Genomic DNA, 12,733 nt, shown 5'->3' with positions numbered 1-12,733 from the left:
CTTGTCAGATCGTTGTTTGTGGTATCCTGGTTGTGTTCCAGTCTGCATCTCGAGTCTTGTGCCTTCCTTGTTCCTGTTCGTGTTCCTGTGGATTTATTCTGGATTATTATCATCACTGGATTCGTCTCACCGCACTGCTGCACTTCCACTCACCGGGTTCATCTGACCATCGGGGTCCCTGCGCCGCTAGCCTGTCTGTTCTGGACTTTGACCTTCATTATAACATACATTCAATAAAGAGCTTTTACTTGCATCTTGCTTCCTCTTCTCATTCGTTACAATTAAGAGAACTATTAGAACTATTTTCATTATAATAGCTAATAACGAAAGTGATGCATATCTAGAAAATCCTGAACCATTCAGTACTTTAAAAAGCGACACCATACTTTCCTAAATACATTATATCAGATCTAGAAATCCAAACGGACTAATCCTCATGACTGTAGACATGATCTTCAAATTCCTGCTGTTGCCAGTCATCAAAGATCTGAGTGCAGAATGGACACACTTTGTGAGACAGCTCGTGTTGTTCCAATTCCTCCTCGCTGATGCCAGGAAAACCCTTCTGACAGTGCTGGCACACCCTAATCGGCACATCAGGAAATGCAAACAATTCAGTCATTTTGAACTCTGGAAACTCATTCTCAAAATATATGTATTCATAAGAAATAAGTAATTACCTGTATCTCTGTTTCTGCAGGATTTGCTATAATGTACAAATATAATAAGTTATCAGGTTAACGCACTAATTTTTGAGACGATTTTAGTCTAACTGAATGTTTCAACTTTTAAGATAACTGTTATTTTACCGACCTGTCAAATCATCGATGCTCTCATAGTAATGGGAGGTGGGTGGGCTTTGAGGGTTGGGTAGTTGATCAGACATTGCGGCAACAGACGCAACCTGGTAGTCAAACAACAACCTACGAAATTTATTTACTTCTTCCTGCAGTTCCTAGAGATAAAAAAAAACACACATCAAATAAGAATATTTTAATAATTATTAAATAATTGACTGGCATGTAGTTCAGTGCTCTGAACTCCATAATGTCTTTTGTGTACTACTGTTCAAAAGTTTGGGGTCAGTACAACTTTTATTTGGCAAGGACACATGACATTTCAAATAAATGCTGTTCTTTTGAACTTTATATTCAACAAAGAATCCACAAAAATTCCACAAAAATATTAAATGTATGCTATGTAACTTCTATTTGTTCAAAATGAACACAATTTAAGTAATGAGTGAATACAACATCAATCCTACTTCCAAAACACGTTTTTGTCTTACCCTGATTCACTACGGTAAGCCTGTTATAGCCCTGTCAGGATGGTTTTTGCGGGAAATTGCGTATATACATCACTCGTGCGTGTCTTTTGACATGACGCGAAGGCCAAGTATGGTAACTTGGAATTTGTCCTCTGCATTTAACCCATCCAAGTTAGTGCACACACATTAGGAGCAATGTGTAGTGAACACACACACTCTGCAAAACTAGAGGTCCAAAAGTTATATAATGTACCTTTAAGCAGCACAACTGATTTCAGCACTGATAATAAGAAATGTTTCTTGAGCACCAAATAAGCACATATTACAATGATTTCTGAAGGATCATGTGACACTGAAGACTGGAGTAATGATGCTGAAAATTCAGCTTTGCCATCACAGGAATAAATGACATTTTTTTCAAGACAAGACAAATGAAATAGAAGATTGTTTTGTTTGTATGCTTTATTTGTTTTGTTTTCAAATATCATTAATAGCTCAATCCAGAAGTTTAGCCGTCGTTATGCTGAATCAACCATTGCAAGTGACATCAGCAAAATTGTGGACTCGATGGTTCAGAAAAACTTTGTCAACTATTTGCTCAATCAGAGAGAGAAGAAGAGCGAGTAAGTTTGGGGAAATGGACAGCATGTATATGTTACATATTCAGGTTGCATAAAGTAACAGGCAGCATCTGATGCTCATTTACAGACCAACTATGGCAGATGATTCAGACACTCGCATCTTCAATGACCTGCTGAAAAAAGAGTTTGTGATGTGGGTTCAGAGTAAAGCCGATGCCTTCAAGTAAGTTGCCTTCTGCAAGTGAAAATAATCAGGATTTACCATTGTGTAAATTGCATTTTATCATGTTTTATTCGTGACCCACAGGAATCAATAAAGCTAAACAGGACGTGCCTCTAAAGCGACCTGGAGAACAGATCGAATTTGAAGAGCAAAGGAGTGTACCAGAATATTTCACATTTTTTCCTAGACATCTCAATGGCAAAAAGTGTCCAAATCACCCTAGATTCACCCCTATCTAAATATCTTGTCATGTATCTCTAAATGAAAATCGGTTAGCCTAATTATAATTAAATTGTTTTCAAAATCACCAATTGTCATTTGTGATTTTTTTTAGCATTAGAAAAAAAAATATGCAGAGCTGTTCGCTCATGACGTTTAAATGGATAGTTCACAAAAACTTACTCACCCAAGTTGTTCCAGACCTGTATGAGTTTCTTTCTTCTGATGAATTAAAAAGAAGATATTCTGAAGAATGTTGGTAACAAGACATTTGACGGCATCCATTGACTTCCATAGGAAAAAAAAAATACTACAGAAGTCAGTGGCTACCATCAATAGTCTGGTTACCAACATTTAAAATGTCATGTTTTTAGTTCAACAGAGGAAAGAAACTGGTTTGGAACAACATGAGGGTGAGAAAATTATGACAGAATTTTCATTTTTGGGTGAACTATCCCTTTAATATGTATGCATGTCCACAGAGGCATTATTTGGGAATCTTTTTTTTTTCTCTTTTTTTTGTCAAAATTAATTCTGTCCTCACCTCTCTTTGAAAGCAACTGAGAGATGAATCATATCAAATCCTACATTTATTAATTTAATTCATATAAGTAAAACAAAACACATTTGCACCACCCAGAAGATCAGGGGCCTGATATATAAACCTTGCCACGCATTCATTAGGTTTATATATATATATATATGGCATAAATCTGGTTTATAATAGTTAACTAAAAACTAAAACCATAAAAAATGTGTTACCTATAAAATACACTTTAACTGAAATAAAATATAAAAAAATCAACCTATTTTTAGCAGCAACATTTCTCATTTTCATGTAGTTTAACTTACACATAAAAATTAAAAAACTAATAAGAATAACAAAAACACAACTAAATTACTTAAGCTAATTTAAAATATGAATTAAAAAACTATATATAATATGTGATAATATGTAAATATGTGAGCACGGTCCAACAGAATGATATCAATTTTCCCTCATATGCCACATAGAAAGGTAGGACATCTAGTGGTGAACATATGAGGCTACAGGTGTAAAAGTCACATTCTCAAAACTAAATTCACTTTGAACACACTCACAGACAAACAGATAAACCGAGACAGGCAGAAATATTCTATAAAAATACGTTTTATTTGCTTTAAATGTTTTTCATTGTCTGTTTCCTTGATGCTCAGATGATGAGAGTGAGACCACAGCATATGACTTGCTCAGTCTGTTGTGTTTGTTGATGAGCAGGTGTTTCATGGCTGGATCATTGCGGTATCTTTCGTGCAGTAACTGCCTTTGTATTTTCTCCTCTTCTCTGATCTTCTTCTTCTCTCTCTCTGCAGTGACCTTTTTCTCTACCAGGTTATAAACGAGAAGAAGTCCCTTCTGCTTTCTGCTGGACTTCTGGCTGATTTTGCTGCTGCTTTCAGGCTCCTGTAGGTACGTCTTTTTCACCTTTGCGGGAGGTGGAGTAATATCTGCTGCCTGCTCTGTCTTTCTATCTTCTATCTTTGCTTGTCTTTCAGGACTTCTCTTTTCATCTTCTCTTTTTTTCGTACATGTGACTTTTGCACTGTCTCCATCCATCTCCATCCAAGCAAGCTTTGCTTTTGCTGGTGGTGGAGTAGCATAATCAGTCTTTCTCTCCTTTTTCATTCTCCTTTCTTGTCTCAGATCCACCTCCACTACACACCTCATCATTTCGTCATTCATTACAGGTGTTTTATCTTCAACCTCTCTCTCTTTTTTTATTGTCTCTTTCTCAGCCTTGGTATCTTGTGCAGGACTGACATCCATCCAAGCATGTTTTGGCTTTGCTGGTGGAGTTGCACCTGGAAGTTTTATAGTTGAAGAGCATTTCTGTCTCTCCTTCTTTGTCCTTCTCCTTTCAGGTGGACACTCTTGCTCCACCTCAGCTGGTGCCATCTGAACCATCAGTGGTTCTGCCACAGTGGAGAAAGATATTTCCTCCTCAGCAGGTGGAGTGAGATGCCAAGGTGCTTCCTGAACCATCAGTGTTTCTGCCACTTCAGTGAAGTAGCTTGGCAATTCTTTTTCAAGTTCTTCAAACTGAGCCATCAATGGTTCTGCCACAGTGGAGAAAGATGGCTGTATTTCCTCCTCAGCATGTGCCTCTTGAACCATCAGAATTTCTGCCCCTTTAGTGGAGGAACATGGCGATTTATTCACCTCATCAGGGGGAGTTTCCTTTTCAGCCATCAATGGTTCTGCCACAGTGGAGAAAGATGTCCATGTTTCCACCTCATCTGGTAGAGGGTGTTGCGGTGCCACCTGGATCAGCAATGGCTTCGCCACTGTGCAGGAACGTGGAAATTTTTCCACTCCGGCATGTGGAGTTTGGGATTCAGGCTCCTCCACTCGAATCATCAGTGGTTCTGCCGCACTGGAGAAATCTGGCAATATTTCCAGCTCAACAAGAGAGTCCTCGTAGTCCATCTCTTCCTCTATGTCTGTATCTTCTGGAGGTCTCTGGATGGGCTCCTCCTGAATGCTGCTACATCCTAGGTTGCCATCACTGCACTGTCTCACTGGCTTGTCATAAATCAACCAAAAGTGACACAAAGTATATGTTAATACTACTGACATTCTTTGACCTTCACCCTGATCTCCTCCTCCTTGCATGACAATATATTTACAAAATAGTGTCTTATTCTCAAGGTGTCATTTGGCTGGCCTCCTCAGGCGTGAGTCACGTCTTGCAAAAACAGTTCCGCGAACAGAGCTGGCAGCCAGTACTGTGGCTCCACTGCAGCTTGGGAGTCCAGCCACGCTAAGCCTTCTTTCAGCAGGTGATCCTGAAAACAGTGCAAAAGATATTAAAGAGGACCTATTATGCTTTTTTTTGTACATTTTCAACTTTCTTCAGTGTGTAATGTTGCTGTTTGAGCAAGAAAAAGTTCAGTAAAGTTGCAAAGCACAAATTCCTTGGTGCTCAATTCCGATTTATTGCTCAGATCCAATTTTTTTGGTTTAAAAGCAGAATCATTACAGGTTAAAGCTTGTGTGAGTTGAATTTTTGGTGAACTTAGACTCATTTCCATACCGAATTTATAAAATAATCATTAAAACATTCCGCAATAATCTGATCATCATCCTGGATACAGCCATCCACCATGAGTTTTAAATGTTTATTTGCTGATTTTTCCCTTCCAAGTAATTTGTCAATGCTCTTCCATAACTTTTTAGAGTTTCCCACTGATCTAGAGTGACGGTAAAAGTCGCATGAATTCTGATATGACTTGAAAAGATTAGATTCCATGTGGTTTGTGCTGTTCACACTATCATTAGAAAAACAGATCTGAGTCACATGGAAGCAAAAAATAGATTTGGGCCACATTTACCTGCAGTCTGAACGCAACCAAAGTCCACTCCAAAGGGAGTTATTCTCTATATCAGTAAGCTCTGTTTTTGAACTCCCTGAAAGAGGGGCTTTATAAGACAAAACTAAACAGATAGACTGGGAAGAGAGCTTCTGTAACAATGTAAAATGAAAAATAGTGTTTTTTTTTTAACATTCAAGCATGAAAACCTATTCAAGTAGACCCCAAAATCAAGATTTTGCAAATGGGCAAAATAGGTCCTCTTTAATTTGTGATATAAAAGCATTCAGATTGGTGTTTTGTTTTTCCTGCACACTTACAAGAACGTGACAGGCCCGCTCTCTCTCCCACTTGAGGCTGTCTCTGATCTCGCTCACTGTCACATAGCCCTTTTTCTGTAAAACAAGGCCAATGATCAGATCTGATATCACAGAAGTGTAAAGGCCTCAGACTTTGTGTCTAGTATTGATTACCTCTGCTAGCTGAAGGACAACAGTGTGATCCATGTTGAGCTCTGCTGGGACCGACTGGACTAGATAAGAACCTCCAACGGGAATCATCCCGAAGCCATTTCCCATGGCCATGAGCTTCTTGATGGCCCGCACCAAGTCATCCCTGAGTGACGACATTAATGGGTGGTGAGAGAGTTCATGTGTTCAGAATAGATAGAGAACAGTACAATCAAAGACACTCACTGGCTCACATCCTGAGCAAACTTCCCTCTTCCTTTCAAGACACGGTGGTGAAGTTCCTCCAATGTGATGAGACCTGCACCAATAATATCATTTATTGATTAATACTTACAATTATTTTGATTGAAAGTGAAGTTTTAGAGAGTTGTACTGGGCAGTTATGTGGTCATTACTGCAAAACAAACCAGGTGACAAGGTGATCAGGTCTTGTATGGTGTTTTAGAGAGTGTCTAGGAACGTGTCAACATTATTTAGAAATATCTGACTTCTAAATGCCACGATTGACCAATCAGAATCAAGGAGTCCAGACAGCTGAATAATCATAATAGAGCATTTGTTTTGCCACACATATGCAATATCTCCAAGGCACAAAATACTACCATCAATATAAGCCCGTTTAATTGATAATATGCAATACCACTTTAACCCAATGAAATGACAAAACTTACCACCATTTCTGTGTTTTAAAGCTAAACAGACTTCAATGATCTGTACACCAAGCTCATAGTAGAAATCTCCAACTCCAAGCATCTCAGACCAAAATCCTTTTCCAGCTGCACAAAAAAAAAAAGAATAAAGTTCATAAGGTCATATAACTTTTTTCACTGAAATTCTAATTATTTATCATTATACTTACAATAACATATTATTTATATTATAACTATACTGTATATCATTTATATATAGTATAATTATAAATTATCATTAGTATATGAATGAGTATAAATCATAAAAAAGTAATAATTTATATAATTATACTTAGAATTTATAATGTAAATTATACAAATTTCATATGAGCACACTGTATAGACTACACTTTAATATTACGGTAAATAATAAAATGACATATAAAGGGAAACATTTAGGATAAATACATACATGCAAGTGGATCGACCCCTATGGTGGCACACATCTCTTGGAACTGAACCCTGAATTGAGAGTTTACGGATTTCTTGTTTATGCTTGCTGGCAAACTCCTCCAAATGGGTCTCCAATTGTTTTGACATCTACAGGGACAACACATACATTCTGAAACTGTTGTTTCACATCTGTAAAGCTTGCTTTCATTCAAAATCCATGTCGTGCTCATCAGGGTACACGCACCTGTGCAATCTGATCCTCAGCCAGGACATTACCTCTCTCTTTATACTTTGCCTGTGACAGTAAACAAATTAGCTGGATGAAAATGCTAAATTATTTTCCTAGTTAATTAATCTCGCAGAAGTGCTGTGATCATACCTCTGCAAGTTTCTTCTTGGCGATCGCTCCAGCTCCGACTCCTCTTCTGTGCATGATGTCTAAATAAGAATCTCTAAAATACTACAAAATGAAACGGTATTATTTTCCTGTTCTAACAACTAAGTTATAGTAATTGACTTCCTATTCAGCTGAACAGCTTACGAGCTACATAGTAACAAATCGAGACAGAATGAAGAAGCAGGCGAACTAAAATAGATATATTACAATAAAACAAACTAATAGTGTTGTTCTCTGTCAATTATGCTCTTTATCTACAAAGTTTCCAGCAGTCCGGAAAGAAGACATCAACAGAAGTGTATTATTTCTTCTGTACACGAGTTAGGGCTCGTCGTTACTAATGTTTTGGTGAATGTGTCGATAACGACACCCATCGGACTGGAGAGCAACTGACGAAACAATGTTACTTGGTCAAGTTCATAGATATATCTATGGGTCAAGATTTTGTGGGATCATTATTCACATGAAAACATTTTCTTCGCACTTAAAATGTAACGTTACTTTCTGCAGTTTAGAACATAAAGCGGAATTATTACAAACAATCCTCGCTGTCATTAATCAAAATGTAGCGCTTCATTGGAAAAATAATCCTCAACAGGGCATATCAGACTGATATTTCCATAAATGTATGTGATTTTTAAAACAAAACCCCATTATACGCACATGTCTACACAAAACATGCAAGTATGTAATATTTCATCAAATTTAGTAAATTCAATATTCAACATAGGCTTCATCAAACGTGTGCAAAAGAGCAGATTCAAATGAAGGATTTTGGCCGTAATTGGGGCTGCTATTTAGAACTTTTTTATTATTATTATTTTATTTATTATTTTATTTATTTTTTATTAATGCCAAGGTATCAAAAATATAACTTGCATAGCAAAAATGTACAAATTACATACAACGAAATAAAGAAAGCAAAACAGCATATATATAGGCTACATATAGCCTGTACATGCTCATAAAAAATAAAATAAGAAACAGAACAGAAAGCTTTAATGAAATAAATTAAAAAGTTGAAACAAGTTTATTGTCTTAAGAGCTTTAAGATTCTTCGATGACGAAATGCTTTGTTGGACCTCTCGACCTCGCTCCATTATGACGCAAACACTCTATGACGTCATAGAGGCCGCGCTAAAGTGCAAAGTTGAGCATCAGTCTGTTGAGTTCAGGAGGAAAACGCAGCGATTAGCAGTATTATCAGACTGTTTATTTGCTAGTTCAAATCGGATTTTTGGATATTTTATCAATCTACTGCAGAAGTATCATAGCAGACATATCAGAGAATTGATTTTTGCTAGTGATATTGGATTTTTGGATAAGTGCCTAATTGTCAATCCATTGTGATCAATTGCGATCCATTGTGAAAATGACATTTCTGAGCAAACTTTTTGGATGCTTTAGCTTCTTCTTGCCAAGACACCACTTGTCAAGACAGTGCAGTGATGGCAACCTAGGATGTAGCAGCATTCAGGAGGAGCCCATCCAGAGACCTCCAGAAGATACAGACATGGAGGAAGAGATGGACTACTCTCTTGTTGAGCTGGAAATATTGCCAGATTTCTCCAGTGCGGCAGAACCACTGATGATTCGAGTGGAGGAGCCTGAATCCCAAACTCCACATGCCGGAGTGGAAAAATTTCCACGTTCCTGCACAGTGGCGAAGCCATTGCTGATCCAGGTGGCACCGCAACACCCTCTACCCTCTAAAGGGGCAGAAATTCTGATGGTTCAAGAGGCACATGCTGAGGAGGAAATACAGCCATCTTTCTCCACTGTGGCAGAACCAGTGATGGCTCAGTTTGAAGAACTTGAAAACGAATTGCCAAGCTACTTCACTGAAGTGGCAGAAACACTGATGGTTCAGGAAGCACCTTGGCATCTCACTCCACCTGCTGAGGAGGAAATATCTTTTTCCACTGTGGCAGAACCACTGATGGTTCAGATGGCACAAGCTGAGGTGGAGCAAGAGCGTCCACCTGAAAGGCGAGGGAGGAGAAGGACAAAGAAGGAGAGACAGAAATGCTCTTCAACTATAAAACTTCCAGGTGCAACTCCACCAGCAAAGCCAAAACATGCTTGGATGGATGTCAGTCCTGCACAAGATACCAAGGCTGAGAAAGAGACAATAAAAAAAGAGAGAGAGGTTGAAGATAAAACACCTGTAATGAATGACGAAATGATGAGGTGTGTAGTGGAGGTGGATCTGAGACAAGAAAGGAGAATGAAAAAGGAGAGAAAGACTGATTATGCTACTCCACCACCAGCAAAAGCAAAGCTTGCTTGGATGGAGATGGATGGAGACAGTGCAAAAGTCACACGTACGAAAAAAAGTGAAGATGAAAAGAGAAGTCCTGAAAGACAAGAAAAGATAGAAGATAGAAAGACAGAGCAGGCAGCAGATATTACTCCACCTCCCGCAAAGGCGAAAAAGACGTACCTACAGGAGCCTGAAAGCAGCAGCAAAATCAGCCAGAAGTCCAGCAGAAAGGAGAAGGGACTTCTTCTCATTTATAACCTGGTAGAGAAAAAGGTCACTGCAGAGAGAGAGAAGAAGAAGATCAGAGAAGAGGAGAAAATACAAAGGCAGTTACTGCACGAAAGATACCGCAATGATCCAGCCATGAAACACCTGCTCGTCAACAAACACAACAGACTGAGCAAGTCATATGCTGTGGTCTCACTCTCATCATCTGAGCATCAAGGAAACAGACAATGAAAAACATTTAAAGCAAATAAAACGTATTTTATAGAATATTTCTGCCTGTCTCGGTTTATCTGTTTGTCTGTGAGTGTGTTCAAAGTGAATTTAGTTTTGAGAATGTGACTTTTACACCTGTAGCCTCATATGTTCACCACTAGATGTCCTACCTTTCTATGTGGCATATGAGGGTAAATTGATATCATTCTGTTGGACCGTGCTCACATATTTACATATTATCACATATTATATATAGTTTTTTAATTCATATTTTAAATTAGCTTAAGTAATTTAGTTGTGTTTTTGTTATTCTTATTAGTTTTTTAATTTTTATGTGTAAGTTAAACTACATGAAAATGAGAAATGTTGCTGCTAAAAATAGGTTGATTTTTTATATTTTATTTCAGTTAAAGTGTATTTTATAGGTAACACATTTTTTATGGTTTTAGTTTTTAGTTAACTATTATAAACCAGATTTATGCTATATATATATATAAACCTAATGAATGCGTGGCAAGGTTTATATATCAGGCCCCTGATCTTCTGGGTGGTGCAAATGTGTTTTGTTTTACTTATATGAATTAAATTAATAAATGTAGGATTTGATATGATTCATCTCTCAGTTGCTTTCAAAGAGAGGTGAGGACAGAATTAATTTTGACAAAAAAAAGAGAAAAAAAAAAGATTCCCAAATAATGCCTCTGTGGACATGCATACATATTAAAGGGATAGTTCACCCAAAAATGAAAATTCTGTCATAATTTTCTCACCCTCATGTTGTTCCAAACCAGTTTCTTTCCTCTGTTGAACTAAAAAGATGACATTTTAAATGTTGGTAACCAGACTATTGATGGTAGCCACTGACTTCTGTAGTATTTTTTTTTTCCTATGGAAGTCAATGGATGCCGTCAAATGTCTTGTTACCAACATTCTTCAGAATATCTTCTTTTTAATTCATCAGAAGAAAGAAACTCATACAGGTCTGGAACAACTTGGGTGAGTAAGTTTTTGTGAACTATCCATTTAAACGTCATGAGCGAACAGCTCTACATATTTTTTTTTCTAATGCTAAAAAAAATCACAAATGACAATTGATGATTTTGAAAACAATTTAATTATAATTAGGCTAACCGATTTTCATTTAGAGATACATGACAAGATATTTAGATAGGGGTGAATCCAGGGTGATTTGGACACTTTTTGCCATTGAGATGTCTAGGAAAAAATGTGAAATATTCTGGTACACTCCTTTGCTCTTCAAATTCGATCTGTTCTCAGGTCGCTTTAGAGGCACGTCCTGTTTAGCTTTATTGATTCCTGTGGGTCACGAATAAAACATGATAAAATGCAATTTACACAATGGTAAATCCTGATTATTTTCACTTGCAGAAGGCAACTTACTTGAAGGCATCGGCTTTACTCTGAACCCACATCACAAACTCTTTTTTCAGCAGGTCATTGAAGATGCGAGTGTCTGAATCATCTGCCATAGTTGGTCTGTAAATGAGCATCAGATGCTGCCTGTTACTTTATGCAACCTGAATATGTAACATATACATGCTGTCCATTTCCCCAAACTTACTCGCTCTTCTTCTCTCTCTGATTGAGCAAATAGTTGACAAAGTTTTTCTGAACCATCGAGTCCACAATTTTGCTGATGTCACTTGCAATGGTTGATTCAGCATAACGACGGCTAAACTTCTGGATTGAGCTATTAATGATATTTGAAAACAAAACAAATAAAGCATACAAACAAAACAATCTTCTATTTCATTTGTCTTGACACTTTACAATAAGGCCTCATTTTTAATTAATGTTGTTATTGTATTAACTAACATTAGGCCTAGTACATTTGTTACAGCATTTATTAATCTTGACATTATTTAAACTTTTTAACTATATTTTAACTATTTTAATTATTAATTATTTTAACTATAGTTAACAAACAAATGGAACTTTATCATAATAAGTGTTGGCGCATTTTTATATACATATACATATGTAAATGTATTATTTGAAAATGATTTGATGATGTTTAATTATGATCTTACCTGCTATCAACAGGCTGGGATCCTGCACATGACCATGAACTTCCCAGGCATATCAAAACCAATGCAAATACGGCAGCCTTCATTTTTCCTTATTTAAATACATCAAAACAGATGAGAAAACACCATTCACAACAAGTATAGTGGATTTCAAATGACTTTAGACCTACCTTTTTTGGTTCTGGTCCCTATAATGGCTTAAACTGGTGCACAACTACAGCAATCTGCTCTGGTCTTTTATACAATGTGATTGACATTAACAGCAGAACAACAACTTATTTCCACATCATTAAAACAATTAATAATGAGGGCGATACATAGACATAAAATCTGATAAGGCTGCTTTTTCTTACAGTCTTAGGTGTCAAATCTTTTTACACTCTTTGTGGTT

General features: G+C 37.1%; 1 protein-coding gene, 2 long non-coding RNA genes and 1 pseudogene across 4 annotated transcripts; 1 reads left to right on the top strand and 3 right to left on the bottom strand.

The window, feature by feature from the left end:
- Window positions 1-675: 675 nt before the first annotated feature.
- On the bottom strand, window positions 676-1,515 carry LOC311095941. The gene is made up of 3 exons (XR_014608925.1): window positions 1,289-1,515; window positions 814-955; window positions 676-706 (listed from the first exon to the last, which is right to left on the bottom strand). It is a non-coding gene; the product is annotated as an uncharacterized lncRNA (long non-coding RNA).
- Window positions 1,516-1,745: 230 nt separating this feature from the next.
- Window positions 1,746-2,365, top strand: LOC311095940. The gene is made up of 3 exons (XR_014608924.1): window positions 1,746-1,890; window positions 1,976-2,071; window positions 2,156-2,365. It is a non-coding gene; the product is annotated as an uncharacterized lncRNA (long non-coding RNA).
- Window positions 2,366-3,424: 1,059 nt separating this feature from the next.
- Window positions 3,425-7,936, bottom strand: LOC311095936 (vacuolar-sorting protein SNF8-like; annotated as a pseudogene). The gene is made up of 8 exons (XR_014609506.1): window positions 7,573-7,936; window positions 7,438-7,488; window positions 7,213-7,340; window positions 6,783-6,887; window positions 6,337-6,409; window positions 6,115-6,256; window positions 5,962-6,036; window positions 3,425-5,116 (listed from the first exon to the last, which is right to left on the bottom strand). The product of XR_014609506.1 is annotated as a vacuolar-sorting protein SNF8-like (transcript).
- Window positions 7,937-11,328: 3,392 nt separating this feature from the next.
- gip (gastric inhibitory polypeptide) lies at window positions 11,329-12,586 on the bottom strand. The gene is made up of 5 exons (XM_084134833.1): window positions 12,513-12,586; window positions 12,346-12,433; window positions 11,877-12,005; window positions 11,696-11,791; window positions 11,329-11,611 (listed from the first exon to the last, which is right to left on the bottom strand). Exons 2-5 carry the CDS (start codon window positions 12,426-12,428, stop codon window positions 11,602-11,604), a joined length of 318 nt encoding a protein of 105 aa, XP_083990959.1. The 5' UTR covers window positions 12,429-12,433; window positions 12,513-12,586; the 3' UTR covers window positions 11,329-11,601.
- Window positions 12,587-12,733: the final 147 nt, after the last annotated feature.

This window comes from Abramis brama (assembly GCF_963993115.1).
Source record: "Abramis brama genome assembly, chromosome: 14".
NCBI classification, from domain to species: Eukaryota; Metazoa; Chordata; class Actinopteri; order Cypriniformes; family Leuciscidae; genus Abramis; species Abramis brama.
This window is presented reverse-complemented; position numbering and strand designations above follow the sequence as displayed.